General features: G+C 44.1%; 1 protein-coding gene across 3 annotated transcripts in view; it reads right to left on the bottom strand.

Moving 5' to 3' along the window:
* GTPBP3 (GTP binding protein 3, mitochondrial) overlaps positions 1-15,788 on the bottom strand; it is a 37,055-nt gene extending 21,267 nt beyond the window's left edge. For 2 of the 3 annotated variants that reach the window (XM_075611102.1, XM_075611104.1), the window contains exons 1-3: positions 15,639-15,788; positions 15,031-15,152; positions 371-609 (exon numbers count right to left, since the gene is read on the bottom strand). In XM_075611102.1, coding sequence (XP_075467217.1) covers positions 371-609; positions 15,031-15,077 — 286 coding nt within the window. In that variant the 5' untranslated portion in view covers positions 15,078-15,152; positions 15,639-15,788. The other variant, XM_075611103.1, reaches the window with a different exon arrangement.
* Positions 15,789-16,629: the final 841 nt, after the last annotated feature.

Here is a 16,629-nt window from a genome sequence, read left to right as displayed (position 1 = left end):
CTCGCTCCCTGGCACAGATGGGGTTAAGTATTTGTTTTTACCTTTTTGGACACCTCCAGCATGGTTAACATCAATGATTTGTAATACATTTTTTTATTTTTTAAATGGAAGCAGCCAAATCTTTGCTATTAGCACTGATAGATTTGTTTACGGAAGCCAATTAGACTGTTCCATTCTTTATGAAATGTTTTTTTGGCTGGCTATATGCGATTGCACCTTAAGGGTGATCGAAGCTGATAACACAAACGTTAGCCCTCACGGGATTGCGCTACACTAAAAATGGCGAAGGCGGGCTCAAGCAACGACCATTTTTCGTGCTCCCCAGTGTTGGAATGCCTCCCGCCCTACTGTGTAAACCATGAAATCTCACCTGAGAACCAGATTACCAATCCCCTGTCCAGCAGCTCCCCAGATTTAGGACTGCGAAGACCCGTCAGGGTTGCTCTCCGCGGCAGAGGGTGCTGTCTCCATCCGGTCAGCTTCTGCAACGCCTCCCCGCTGGCAGGGCCGCTGGTCCGGATCACCGCCACACCACATTTCCCGTGGCCGGAAGACAGGGCGAAAATGGTGTCTCTGCCGACCTCGTGGTGTCTCCATCTCTTGTATAAGCTTCAAAATACAGAGGGGGTGGGGGGGGGTTCTGCGTTATATGCCTGACTATATCCTCAAAACAATGAAATAATACTAATATTTTTCCTTATATAGTGCTGACAGTGTATGTAGTGCTGTACATAGACATTTTTGCAGGCACAAGGAGTTTGTAATCTAATTTTGGTGCCCGAGTGTGGTCACTGGGATTCGAACAAGGTTCCCTCTTTTCAAAGGCTGGGACCACCAAAGAGCTACTCCGCCAGTTAGTTAGGGTGTGATGGTTAGGTGTGACAATGAACTTCACCGTACAAGTTACAGCACAGATAGAGAATGTATGAGTGTGTCTGCATATATTCTAAAGGTCCCTAAACCTGCTTCATTCACACCATTGTCACATGGCACACAGTTGTAAATCTGCAGAAAAGGATTCTGGGTAATGACATGCACAGGAGCACTAATTTTTTTTATCCATTTTGTACACTGATTCCATCAGCTTTCCCCTGCAGCATCAGTACAGCTAAGCCTGGGACATGAAACTACACTTTGAGCTGGGGCACTTAGGCTACGGCTCCAGTCACTGCGTGCACGCGGGTGTCGGAGAGCCCGGCAGCGCGTGCACCTGTTTAAGCCCTGATCTGCAGTCTAGAGGTAGCGATGGGACGTGCATCTGGAGTAGAGCAGGGGGGGTGGCGGGGGCGCTGCCATAACGTCACGCGGCTGGTTCGCTCTCATTAGCTGAACCGCCACCGTGACGTGGCCAGCGCTCGGCCGCCGCCCCACAAGACAAAAATCTTGTCTTTTGGCAAAGGCGGTCGGTCGTTCATCGTGCTTTGTGCGTGCACAGACGCCGACTGGGGCCATAGAGGGCTGTACTTTGTGTACGCCACGCACACCATCGCGCGTGCAGCCGCGTCCACCGGGGACGAAGCCTTATCCTGCATTGTGACGGTAGTAGTGGCTGCAAAGCAGACACAGTCAGGTTGTGGTGGTTAAGAAAGACAGTAACCCTCTACTGTACACGTTACAGCAAACTCATGAGTCCATTTGATGCCTTTCATGGGTCCCCAAACCAGCTTTCGTTACCCCCATTGTCACACCATACAGCGGTTAGGCTGCAGACAAGGATTCTGGGTAGTGACATACAAATGAGCATGCTCGATGTCCCTTTTAGCTTCCAGTCCATTTTGTACATGGATTCCTTCACCTCTTGCCTGCTGCATCACACAGCCGGCACTGCTAAGTCCTGGGGGAACACACACAGGCTCAATTGCTTATCACTGCCCTAAAAACAAGTGTTCTACGTCGTCATTTCCTTCGTGCAGTGTCACCGCGTCCCACCGCAGTGTTGCATGACGCAACCAAAAGACCAGGTGCCCCGTTTCCTGATTCTGTTAACCCCTTAGTTACCAGGGGGCCCAGCAACACGGTCCCCTCTGGAAGCGCAGGGGTTAACCCGCTCCAATGCACTGGCAGCTTTAGTGGGAGATGGATTTAATCGCTCCCTGAGAATTCTCACATTTAGACGCTAATCCGCCTCCTCAGCAGACTGAATCCTTAATGCCTTCAAAGTGATATTTTTACCTCCCACTGAAGTATCTTTTTACTTAATCCGCACGCTTCCTGGTGACATGCTAGCCCAAGCCACTGAACATGAAAGAAGATTAGCGCCAGAAGCTTTTTACACGGGCGCGTAACCGTTACATTTCATGTTAAAAAAAACTCTTCGAATTGAAATGGTCGGGTTATTCAGTGGTTCGTGTGACGGTGCCGGGACATTCACAGTATCACCACTTTATTTTTATTTACAAACCTAGACTACCACTAAGTGAGTCCTCGCTTACCGAAAGATGCCTTATCCGACGTCGGATCCGCTTATCCAACGGTCACCGCCGCTGATTAACATGGACCCACAATCCGACGGCCCGTTAACCGACAGCGGTTTGCGGGACGCATTCCGTCGGATAAGCCAGGACCGCCTGTATTTTGAATTATTTATAAATCTACGGTTCCCCTTCCTTCTGAAAGGAAAATGTATTTACTTTGCAAAACAAAGATTCACTCCGTCCCTGGTTTTAATGAAGGCCTACTGCCCAAACCTTCCTAAAACAAAGTGCTCATTTGCATGTCATTTCCCAGAATCCCTAGCTGCAGTGGAAGATAATGCAAAGGATAATGGTGAAAAGCCGGGTTGCAGACCTGTCCAAGACATGTGCTCACAAGTAATATTTTTATTTGCTAAAATAATGTCAGAATACTTTGCCCCAGTGTTTCACAGGTGTAGGTTTTCTTAGAACTACGGTGTCATGATAATATCATGAGATATGAAGCATTTGAATCAATCTGGCACACGAGAGGTTAATGTTAGTTACAAATGGTCTTAAAAATACAAGAATCATATGGCCTGTTAAATCCCTGACAAGGCCTAATTGTGTGTGTTTTATAGGACTACGGTTATCTCAAGTGAAAACCTGGATTTCAGGAAATCGGGCGTCACAAATCGTTTCTGCGGAAATAAACCAAATCCCACTTTTTTGCATCTTGAAAGAGATTCCCGAAAGGGATCCGCAAATACCGGAGGGTGGCGCTAAGAAGGTATTCCAAAAAGTGTGTAGTGTATTAAATGGGATATATCCGGGCCTCGCAGCCATATAATAAACACACAGATACCCAACAAGCTCTGAGAAGCCATTCGCAAGTTGAACAAATGCAGGCGGTCCTCGGTTATTAGCCGAATCCGTTGTGCAAACCGCCGTCGGATAGCAAAACGTCGGATATTGAATCCAATATTAACCTGCAGCGGTGAGCGACGGAGAATGCGTTCGGCGGAATGCGTTATGATGCGTCATATAATTTGCTCGACGCATAAGGGACCGACGGATAGCGAGGACCACATGTAGATATTTGTAACAGTTGCAATGAGACAAATCAAATGATGCCAAACAGCATGTTGCAAAGGGTAGATATCTGTGTCCTCATGCACAACGATAAGGTGCGTTGGCAAAAGTGGTCTCTACGCGTGCCTGTTAATTACACAAAACGCGTCAGCGAAAGTGACGACATTCTAAGTGTAGCCATGCCTCGTCTGGCTACCAGTCTGCCCTCCCTGACATGCAAGTCCTGGCAGTGTCAGGCCCAATCTTGGGTTTTCCCACACACACACACACACAGCTTCCTTGAGTGACAGCGTGGAGGTGGGACAGGGTCTGTGTTCTGCCCAATTATGGGCTCAGACCTTGTACCTTCCCCCTCTGTCTTGGGAAGCTGCAACCCTAAATTTAGTCAGTGTTGTCCTGCCCTCTGGGGTTGGACTGCATGATCAGTCCCCATCAAGGGGCTGTGGCAAAGCAAAGGCAGCTGGAAAGGCCTCAAGCCTCAAAGCTGACCCAGGGACCATCCAGAGGTCAGGGACCTAAGAGGAATCTGTATCTGTATACAATGATATACTGTATGAAGTGACGCTGAATAAAGATGTTCCTGTTCAACTACACTCCTGGCCCGAGTCTGCAGTCTATCAGAGGGAGTATGCGAATAGTTCTTCCGCAGGGACTGCCTCCAGCACTCCTGGAGTCTGCTGAAGATGGAGGCGCTGGCATCAGCACTATGGGCCTTATTCAGAGAACATTCATAAAAAAATTCGCCAGAGAATTTAAAATGAATGTTTTTTGGGCATTGCTATCACGGTATTCAGAAAGGCTCGAATACCTGTGATAGCAGAATGCCCAAACCTGGCGAGTTGCTGCCAGCGAGAGCCTCGAGCCTCTGCAAAGGCAAAAACCAGCGATTCATTTCTCCCAGCGGAAATGTCGCCCGAAATGTATTAATTTAAATATCCATTTCTTTAATAGTGTAGAGGTGCAGGGGGTCTCCGGAGCTGAACCACGTTGGTTTTGTGTCCGGGGACCCCCTGCTTCCCGAGATACAGGCCTCTTTATGGGGTGCCGGTATCTCCAATGCAAGGAAATGTCCCGGTCACGTGACGCGGGACATTTCAATGCAGAGGGATACCGGCACCCCATAAAGAGGCCTGTATCTCGGGAAGCAGGGGGTCCCCGGACACAAAACCAACGTGGTTCAGCTCCGGAGACCCCCTGCACCTCTACACTATTAAAGAAATGGATATTTAAATTAATATGTAAAAACACATCAATACACGCCCCCCCCCCGCCCCCCCGGCCAAATCCATACAGTACAGTAATGGGCAAATTAACTATTATCCAGATATGGATAATATATTATTTGCCCATTATTAAACACTGCAGTCGCATACATAAATAAAATAAATAAATACAGTTATACTTACCACAACAGCAGGTCCCTCTGTCCTCCGTTGCCAGAAAGCATATATTGAAAAAAAATACATTCTAATGGTCCCTAACCCCTTAATCACCTACCCACCCTGACCCGTGAGGCCTAAGCACCCACCCCAGAATGACTATACCCATCCTATACCCATTGAGTAGTAGAGTGGTACATCATACCCATATAATAATAATATGGGCATGATAAGCCTCTATAGCACTCAATGGGCACCCTAATAAAAATACAGTAATACACAAGACACACAGTAATAAAACCTAACTATACTCCCAAAAAACACACTTCACTAAATAAAATCAGTAGCCAGCTAATCCAATCAATAGAAGCAATTACAACATCAACAATGAATTAATTAAACCATTACCCAATCAAACCAATTAATCCCTAAAGCAACTCAAAATGAATAGTAACACTAACCAATGTAAACAATGAATTAATCCTACATTAATTAATGTAACCATTAAAAGACAAATAAATACATTAAAACTATCTCTGAAGTATCCATAAAACACATTAGCTAACATAATATAACTTTAAGTACAAGCGAACACCAATCGCAAACCTTTTAATACATTAACCATAAACAAACAATCACATCCACATCAATAACAAGCGAGAAATGCCCCCCAAATATTGGCATAATAATGTATTAATCTGTACACGAAAGAGGTACAGATTAATATATTATCAGTCAATGTGCCTCCCCCAAAAAATCAAAAAACACACCCAAAAAATAGACCTGTAAAAAGAGACATTTACAAACATAGAATATCTTACTTACCATTAGAAGCGGTGGCCCTCCGACTCCCGGGGTAACAGGAAGCTCACGTACCTTGAAGGCCTCCAACAGCATCCGATGCCATCATCCATCAGGATCCGGCTCAGGTACCCCAAACTTCTTTTTTCTTTCTTTACTCACCGTCTTCTATCTTCATCTGTAACCATTTATTGTTGTTCTTTATCTTCTTTCTTCATCTGTCAATCCATAAAACCCCATGTTAAATCCCAGCCGATGCTGTCTCGTCGGCTTCTTGGGCTCAAATGAGGCGTCACGGCCTTAAATATGGCTTGTGACGTCACATTTACCCTCACAATGGTTAACAGCCACCTGATTGGCTGTTAAAACCATGTGCAGACTTAATTGTTTTTTTTTTGCTGTGACGTCACTTAAAGGGAATGATGCCAGCCAATCAGAATGGCTGTGCTTCATTTACCTTTAACATGATGTCAGTAAATCCAAGATGGCCGCTGTGTCACAAGGTATTTCAGCCAATCAGCGTGTGGAATTGGTTCCCACGATCTGATTGGCTGAAATACCTTGTGACACAGCGGCCATCTTGGATTTACTGACGTCATGTTAAAGGTAAATGAAGCACAGCCATTCTGATTGGCTGGCATCATTCCCTTTAAGTGACGTCACAGCAAAAAAAAAACAATTAAGTCTGCACATGGTTTTAACAGCCAATCAGGTGGCTGGTAACCATTGTGAGGGTAAATGTGACGTCACAAGCCATATTTAAGGCCGTGACGCCTCATTTGAGCCCAAGAAGCCGACGAGACAGCATCGGCTGGGATTTAACATGGGGTTTTATGGATTGACAGATAAAGAAAGAAGATAAAGAACAACAATAAATGGTTACAGATGAAGATAGAAGACGGTGAGTAAAGAAAGAAAAAAGAAGATTGGGGTACCTGAGCCGGATCCTGATGGATGATGGCATCGGATGCTGTTGGAGGCCTTCAAGGTACATGAGCTTCCTGTTACCCCGGGAGTCGGAGGGCCACCGCTTCTAATGGTAAGATATTCTATGTTTGTAAATGTCTCTTTTTACAGGTCTATTTTTTGGGTGTGTTTTTTGATTTTTTGGGGGAGGCACATTGACTGATAATATATTAATCTGTACCTCTTTCGGGTACATATTAATACATTATTATGCCAATATTTGGGGGGCATTTCTCGCTTGTTATTGATGTGGATGTGATTGTTTGTTTATGGTTAATGTATTAAAAGGTTTGCGATTGGTGTTCGCTTGTACTTAAAGTTATATTATGTTAGCTAATGTGTTTTATGGATACTTCAGAGATAGTTTTAATGTAGTTATTTGTCTTTTAATGGTTACATTAATTAATGTAGGATTAATTCATTGTTTACATTGGTTAGTGTTACTATTCATTTTGAGTTGCTTTAGGGATTAATTGGTTTGATTGGGTAATGGTTTAATTAATTCATTGTTGATGTTGTAATTGCTTCTATTGATTGGATTAGCTGGCTACTGATTTTATTTAGTGAAGTGTGTTTTTTGGGAGTATAGTTAGGTTTTATTACTGTGTGTCTTGTGTATTACTGTATTTTTATTAGGGTGCCCATTGAGTGATATAGAGGCTTATCATGCCCATATTATTATTATATGGGTATGATGTACCACTATACTACTCAATGGGTATAGGGTGGGTATACTCAGTCTGGGGTGGGTGCTTAGGCCTCACGGGTGAGTGAAGGGGGTATTAGCCCTAAGGATGGGTGTTTAGACCTTGCGGGGGGGTAGCGGTTGGGTTAACCCCTTTATTACCTTAGCGGTATTAACCGCTAAGGTAATGAAGGGGTTAACTCCCCCCGCAACCCCCCCGCAATTCCTAAACAGCCACTAAGGGCCAAATTCCCCCTTCACCCACCCCCGATAGCCACTGTATTGTATTGTACTGTATGTTTATTACTGTAAGCCTGGCACGGGTGTTTAACCTCTTCATTGCCTTAGCGGTTAGCCGCTAAGGTAATGAAGTTGCTGTACATTCATGTTTCCTGCCTCGGATGCATGCCGGGGGGGTCCGGTGCTGCTATTAATGGCTATCAGCTCCGGAGACCCCCGGCATCAATCCGAGGCAGGAAAGGGGCCTGATTTCTTCTAAGTCCCGACCCATCGCAGCTCATCGAGGCATTTCCCCACCAATTGTCCAACAATTTTGTGGGGAAGTGGATTTGGGGAGAAAATCGTTTTTTAAGCCTGCGATGGGCTGCGATGGGCCGCGACACCCGACTCGCGGGTCTCTGAATAGCGGGAGTTTATCAACCCTCCGAAAATGGTCGATAAGGGCCTGATCGCTGCTCAGTCAGCGAATTTCGGATGGAGATAAAATTTTGCGTCGATACAGGCCGTTATCGAGCACTTATCGAGGCTATCTGAATACTAGTAGCCATTTTGGTCGATAAGTACTCGATAAGGGCCTTATCGAGGCTTTCTGAATAAGGCCCTATGCACTATGCAATTTCCTCAAAAGCCTGTCCTGTTTCCCCAACAACATCGGCGGAACCTCAGACCTCCTGTTAACAAACAGGTATTTAGCACCACTACGCACCTGGTAGCGACATCATCACCCATAGGGTGGGTGAATGAGGGTTACATAAGTATTATAGACAAAGTATAAAAGCAAAGCTGAAGGTTTTTTTTGTTTTTACTTCAGGCATAAAAGTGTCATGGGGGCGGATTGATGAAAAGGGACGGGCTTGTGTGTGTTTCAATGCAGAAGGTTTGGGGCATGAAAGCTTGCATGTGCGAATAGAAGATTAGATCTCAACCAAGGGAGTATCGGACGTCAACAAGATACGTGAAGTCTCATACTTTTCAACTCAAGACCTATGTGAGGAAGAAACCTTATACTGTACATGTTTAGTGGTAACATATTGGAATTCTTTGCTTATCCTTATTATTTTGATGAAACTGTCTGCATTTATTATAACCTTATATATCCTTATAAAAATCTTTTTCTGTAACCAAAACCCTGTACTTTTTGTGTATTAAAGTTAAACTTTAATAAGTAATAGTTTGGGCTCTGAACTGTTGCACGCTGTCTAGAGTAAATTCCAGTTTCAGACACATTTTGCTGTAACAGATTTGTGTGTGGTAAGTTCATAGTTTTCTTAATAAACAGAGACCAAAGACTCTGCAAATTAATATTTTTGATCATTTCTATGGTGGTGGCAGCAGCAGATTAAAGATATATTGTAACTGATTGAGGTTATATACAGGCATACCCCGGTTTAAGGACACTCACTTTAAGTACACTCGCGAGTAAGTACATCTCGCTCAATAGGCAAATGGCTGCTCACGCATGCGCCTGTTAGCACGTCCTGAACAGCAATACCAGCTCCCTACCTGTACCGAAGCTGTGCGCAAGCGGGGAGACTATAGAGCCTGTTACAAATGCCTTATTTACATCAGTTATGCACGTATAGGACGATTACATGCATCGATAAGTGGGAAAAAGGTAGTGCTTCACTTTAAGTACATTTTCGCTTTACATACATGCTCCGGTCCCATTGCGTACGTTAATGTGGGGTATGCCTGTATTCATTTCAGGGACCTGTGCGCAGAGGAGTCGGCTAGTTTAGCCGTGTGCATTCTCCCGGTTGCTTATATGTCACGTGCTTACATGTGTGCTATCCGTGACAGATCGTATATTGGGACGGATTGAGGGGGAAAATTATTATTTTGAGGGAACATGCGGGTTAAGATGGGATAAGCTAGATAGCTGTATGTATCAACCCTTGCCCTATATACAAGTCACAGGCTCACAGGAGTGCCGTACATGCCAAACTGTAATACTACTTTTCAGAGCATTTCAAGCAGATGTGTTATTATACACATTTTGCAGTAATTCGATGTTGTCCAAAGTGTACCTACCCCCTTAGCAGATCTGATGACCAAAATCAGGACATATACATACATACATATATCTTTTAAGAAAGGCAATCAATCACCAAGATAAAGCCATTGTGAGCGAGCGAATGGCATGTTTAATAGAAGATACGTAGGTGATTACCACCATTCTTAAACAGATAAGTACTTTTAAATATTTCTTTAAAACTTTTAAATGCACCACGTAGACTATCTGGGGGATTAAGTGGAAGAAAACATTTAAATGGGTTTCATGCAAAGTAAAGTCGCTCCACACCTGTATCGAACACTCAAAAGGTGTCCAAGCTGTACACTACTTGAGGGATTTGGAGAATTTCTCCCCTCTATACAGAAACATTTTCTAATATCAGGAAACAAATGTATAGTCCAACACAATTGTTTTTTAACAAGTTTTTTTTACAGCTATGTGGAATGGCCATGGGCAGTATGGGGTTGTGGGAAGATCTGTTTGTATGGAATAATGACAGGATGGGGGCAGGTCCGGGCTACGATGGTGATATTTTAATTATTTGGGAAGACAAACGCAAAAATATATTTTCAATCATAATGATATGGGACTTGTGCTCACATATAACAATCTGAATCCATAGTGCTCCACCGAGAAAGCTCCATTGGACTGAAACGTACGTCAAGGCCGATTGCAAGTGAAGTCAGGCATCACACGGGCGGAGCTTAATACTGGGAGAACTAGGCAGCATTTCTAGCTAGCTTATACAGACTAAACGACATCATGTAGGGTAAAAGGAGGCTTTTACTCAGTGTCAATTCTGCCCTTTAAGAGTTGAGTTCTCCTTATAGATTGCGATAAATTGAGCACTAGTGTATTTGAGAGCTAACTAGGCACTTTACCATCAGCCAGTTCTGTTCCACCTACTTACATTGGACTATAATTTCAGCCAATATCCAGGGATTTGTGTCCAATGTATGATTTATACACTAGTGCTCTCAGAGCTATCAGACATATGCATATATATTAAACCATATTGGTACTGACTGAGGCAGTATCTGCAGACACTTGTGCCAAGCTATTACACAGGGTTTAAAAGGCTCTATCTGTTGCCAGTCCTGTGTACTAAGATAACAGCACATTAGCACAGTATACCTCTGAGATAATGAGAACACTTCTAAATACTAGAGCACTTACGAGCTAATAGCCAGCTCTTTAAACTCACTTACTTTGGACCATAAACACAGCAAATATCCTGTGATCTGTGTCCAATGAATTTAAGGTACACTGGTGTGTAGATATATTTACTCACCATCTTTCCTATATGGTATCAGGATTCATCCTAACTATATTGCTACCAGTCTCCACAAATACTTATATAAGGACACGTATTCCTGTATTATACACCCATCAGTATAAAATTTTATTGGATACTGACATTTAATATACCGGTATGTACTACTCCCTCCTCTCCCCCTTCAGATTTTAATACACTTTATGTACAATTTATTTTATGTGAATTGAATAAATGTTATGTTTTAAAGTGTGTTCGCAACTCTGATCTAACAACGAGGTTTAACGTTTAAACTGTCCTGAACTAAGAGGTGTCTTCGAGGTTCTTTCCGCAGTTTTTGTCTGCTAATAGTTATTTGTATGCGGCAAGCAACCGTCACAAGAAATGGCTTAATAACATACCATTTAGCCAGTTTGGCAAGAGAGAAGATCCGGCGCCACTTGGAGTGACTCCAAGACGAAGCGCTGTTCCATAGCGTGAAACGCGTTGAGGGGCAGATCGTGGTGTAGCCTTGTGTTTTATGTGCCAATAAAGATTTGTCAATTCATCCGGAAGTAGCTTGGATCTTTGTCATGCGCAGTGGCGCCGCATCTTCTCTCTTGCCATTCATCTTCATAGAAGGTTGCACGCGGGATTTCAAGGAGCAGAGGAGAGCGGGACCCAGACCGGAGCTTCTATATAGGTAAGGGTGTTCCCCTCCAACTCTGGTCACAGCAGAGGTCACTTATTGCAGCCTCACTCCATATCCCTTAGTGACTTTATTGACACCCACGGGTGCAGAGACCAACTACCGAAGCGCAAGACAGTTTCATTTTGTTCAGCATTTAGCCAGTTTAACTGTATTAGAGGGCACTGTTCAAAAGACACCGCTTTTTTGAACGAGTCAGTAGTTCTAAAGGAGAGATTGTTAGCCAAAGGCAATGATCGCCAACTAATCGATACATCTTTTGGAAAGGGTCAAATACCTTGATAGAAATTCATAACTAGTGAATTCTAAAAGTAGAGCCAAAGTAATATTCATTATAGATTAAACCCAGCTATAAATACTAATATCACTACTGCAAGTCAAGGGTTTCCTAAATTCAACACTCGGTTTAACAAATCTGCTGAACAGATTTCAAACAAAATGTAAATAGACACTTGGGTTTATTGGGATGCAATTTGATTTATAAGCAAGATCTAATCAAAACCGCTCCCGTTATTTTTTTAGAAAAGCAAAGAATATAAAAAATATGCTGGCTCCCAGCAAGCTAAAGCAGAGTGTAGACCAGGGGTAGCCAACTCCAGTTCTCAAGGGCCACCAACATCGGTGCATTAACATTTGCTGTGCTATGCGCTTTCTGACCAGCAGGCTTAGGGAGGATTTGTTCCTATAAAGTACACCTAGTTTGGCATAGGTTTTGGATGTCAGGGTATCACTGTGCAGCCCAAATGTTAAATGGAAGTCAAACCATATGCCCAGATATTTAAAACTAGTAACAGGGGCAAGGATGGTATTAGAGCTGGTTCTTATCTGAAGCTCTATCATTGGCAACTTTAGAAATTTAGCCTGTGTCCCAAATACCATTGTTACAGTCTTGTAAGTGTTTAAAAACAGTTTGTTTTGGGAAATCTAATTTTCAAGTCTGGAAAAATCCGATTGAAGTAGGTGTTCAAGGTCAGAGAGGGAGTGCTGCGTGCATAACCATGAAGTAGCCGGTGGGACGAAGCTCGTTGTGCAAGGTTACGTCTGTTATGCTACTGACGCCGACACCCTAGTAGAAGAAGGAATTACATGTTGCCGAAAGGATCTAAAATCCCAGATTGAGAGGCTAATAACACACACAAAGAACAGAGACCACAAGTATGAAACCTCTGTGTGTGGAGCGCTGATATTCCCTCATTGAACACGGAGGCTGGAAACCTCCGAAGATCAATTCTCAATGCTATATTGTGTTTTATCCTTGTAAGTGTATTTTCACCTATAGATTTATGTAAAAATTTGTAACGTTTTTAGATTATGGAGTGCGTGTTTCTTTTGAAATCTTTCTATTGGATGTAGTATATCCGTAAAATAATCTGCTGGAGACTCCATCGCTTATTGGGGCTGAACATCCATATGCAATTACTTTGAGGAGGACTATACCTTACTACCTTCCTTATATTAAGGGTTTGGACTTTCAATTTACAAACTTTCTGTCATTATGTTGCTATATTGTCACCTTGTTATTTGATACATTGCACTATTATAGATATTTGTTGTAATATACAACATTTAGTATGTATATTTTTTTACTCCTTGCATGGTTAATATAATATGTTACTATCACGTTTATATCACACATCGCTGTCTAGGTGATATTACATAATGCATATACTGTCACAGCTATATAAGGAAAAGATAATACTGTATTACCCAAAGAGAAACTACTTACTTTTTCCACCAGAATCTTATAACTTTTTTTTATAAGCTCCTGAGAGTGAGTATATATATACAGGCATACCCCGGTTTAAGGACACTCACTTTAAGTACACTCGCGAGTAAGGACATATCGCTCAATAGGCAAATGGCAGTTCACGCATGCTCCTGTCAGCACGTCCTGAACAGCAATACCGGCTCCCTACCTGTACCAAAGCTGTGCGCAACCGGGGAGACTATAGAGCTTGTTACACATGCGTTATTTACATCAGTTATGCACGTATATGACGATTGCAGTACAGTATATGCATTGATAAGTGGGGAAAAGGTGGTGCTTCACTTTAAGTACATTTTCACTTTACATACATGCTCCGGTCCCATTGCGTACGATAATGCGGGGTATGCCTGTACTTTATATATATATTCACTCACCATAACTTAACTCAGTATTATGGTATAGCCTATCCCATAGCCTCTTTGCATACCCAGTTAAAATCAACCCCACACTGATGAGACCCATTAAGGTCGAAACAGCTGTCTGTGGGTGGTTTTCTGGGTATGCACCTTAACCCTGGCTGTGCTCAAAGCTGTGACCATGCAGCAAGCTTAAGCCTATAGGGAACCATGTTAAAAATGGTTTTTGAGGCAAAAAGTGACACTGTGTGCTCATTTGCATGTCATTTCCCAGAATCCCTTGCTGCAGTGGAAGTGCTGTATGCTGGGTGATTATGGGGAAAGGCGGGGTTGCAGACCTGCCTAAGGCCTGGGACCCGCTGCGCTCGTTGGCGCGGGCGGCAATGTAGCGAGTTCCCCACCAGCAGGGGAATCCTCGCGAGTCGGTCCCGGTCCCCACTGGCTGCACAGCTGATCACACGCTGTGGCGCGTCAGCCGCTAGGAGACACAACAGAATGGTGTTTCCTAGCTTCGACGCGTCACGTGGTGTGGCTGTGAGCCAATGGGGAGGGGAGGCTGCGGGAGGAGGAGAGGCTTCGGGGAGCGGGGAGGAGTGTGGAGTGAAAGCAGGTGAGTGCCTGTCTGTATATGTGTGTGCCCGAGTGCCTGTGTGTGTGTGTATGTGTGTGCCTGTCTGTGTGTGTGTGTGTGTATGAGTGTGTGTATGTGTGTGCCTGTCTGTGTGCGTGCCTGTCTCTGTCTGTGTGTGTGTATGAGTGCGTGAGTGCCTGCCTGTGTGTGTGTGTATGTATGTATGTATGTATGTATGTATGAGTGCCTGCGTGTGTGTGTTTTTTTTACTTACCTGCAGCCCGTGGCAGCCCGTGGAGGGAGGGGGGGGGGGGGGGAGAGTAGCGGGTCCCTCCGCTCAAGCCACGCCCCCCCTCCCTGTCAATCCTCCCAGTCAATCCTCCCAGTCAATCCTCCCACCTCCCGCCCCTCACGTCATGGCCGCGCCCCCTCACGTCATGGCCGCGCCCCCCGACCCGTTTGGCCACGCCCCCCCGCTCCGAGAAAAGCATCCTGTAGACCGCAGATCGCGGTACAGCGAGTTGCACGCGCCGCCGGCAAGCAAGCCAGCCGTGCGGACGCGTGCAACAGGACCTTAGCCTAAGACATGCAGATGAGCATACAGTTGTATTTGTATATATATATATATATATATATATATATATATATATATATATAAATATATATATATATATCACACACACACAAAACTTAGGTCCTACATAGAAATTAACCTTAAATAACATAAGCGCTAAAGGGGACACACACTTCATGAATAATGCAGATGCTTTTCACATGGAGACCCTTGTCTCCTGCTGGACTGACCTTGAAGAGACCGAGGTCAGGCCGCTTCTCACACTCACAAGCCACATGGCAGCCTCAGTCTGCACTGCTCTCTTAGTCAGTAATATTCATGATCTCATGGCATTTGGCTCATTAAAATTAATCTAGAGGGAAAAAAACTAATAATTAATATCCATCCCTGATCATATTCATCTCACTAATACCCATGTCACTCTACTTAATAATATTTCCATGTGATGCTACCAACCTAATCAAAATGCATTTCATGGTATCCATCTCACTAATATTTATGAGCTACTGTGTTCCTCTATCCAATAATATGTAAGATGTTATGCTAACTTATTAATAATAATTAGTTAATGGTACCTCCCCTACTTAATATTAATGGTGTTTTGGTTTTAATATTTATGATTTGATGCAACTACCCTCACTAATATTCATGATTTGAAAGTAGACTGCTCATTTAGATTCATAACCTGGTAACATCCATCTCATCCAATATTAATTATTCGAGGACACTCAGCAAAACATTATTCAGGATCCTAGAAAATACAGCTGAGATTGGACAGTAATCCAATTTGAGCAATTCCGCTGCTCACGTGTCTAATTGCAACACTAGTTCAAATTACCGCTGTCAGTCCCAGTGCATCCTCGAAGTCCACGGCCACTTCCGCCAACCACCGCCATGGCAACCCCAGCCAGGCTCTGATAGGCATAGCCGCTCTAGTACCCGCCTCCATGAGGCTGAAATGTACTCTGGTTGGATGACAGGGACGTCAATCAACGTGACGCGTTATATGGCTTTGAGCTGCGAGGAAAGTCTTCACATACGGAAACAGCAGGCTCTGATCCTTAGTTCCCTTTACTTTACATCGTCGGCGCTGTAATTACACTGAGTGAAAGCATTCTGTAGTCATTGTCTGCAAATTATAATGTATAACATAGAGATAGATAAATCGATGCACATGAACATATAGAAAGGTATAAACCTTCAAATATACATTATATCCCATAAGTTAAAAATGTACCTTTAATGTACATTTGAGTGATTGATTGATATATACATACATACATACTGTACTTACACGCAGAACCACTCATAGTGTAGTATGTAAAGAATATATTTTGGCAGGATAAAAAAAGGGGGGTAAGTATTGCACGTACATAAAATAGGTAATAAATGAGCATGTATCAATATCACTTTACCTGCCCTCCATGGCGTTCGAAAGAAATGATCTGCATCTGATCAGCTGGAGGGATCCAAATACTCTGGCATCGTATGTAGTACACACACTAAGGGGGCGGCCCCAGTCACTTCTACAGCGCACGCCGACTATCAAGCCCCGCCCCCCCCAGTCAGGCCGGTCCCAGTCCCTACCTTGTCGCGCACCTTTCCCCAGCGGTGCGCGACAGGTTTTCAGGCAGGCAGGGGAATTTGAAATTAACATCTGCGACGGAGGCGTGGCCACGCCCTCGCCGGCGGTTCAGCCAATAAGGGCGAACCAGCCGCGGGATGTCATGGCCGCGCCCCCGCAAACCCACAGCCATGCCCCCTCCCGTCGCAAACCTTCCCTCAGACCGCCTATCACGGTGTAGTGCTGTGCACGCGCCGCCCCCCCA

Source organism: Ascaphus truei, chromosome 8, assembly GCF_040206685.1.
Source record: "Ascaphus truei isolate aAscTru1 chromosome 8, aAscTru1.hap1, whole genome shotgun sequence".
In the NCBI taxonomy this organism is placed as follows: Eukaryota; Metazoa; Chordata; class Amphibia; order Anura; family Ascaphidae; genus Ascaphus; species Ascaphus truei.
This window is presented reverse-complemented; position numbering and strand designations above follow the sequence as displayed.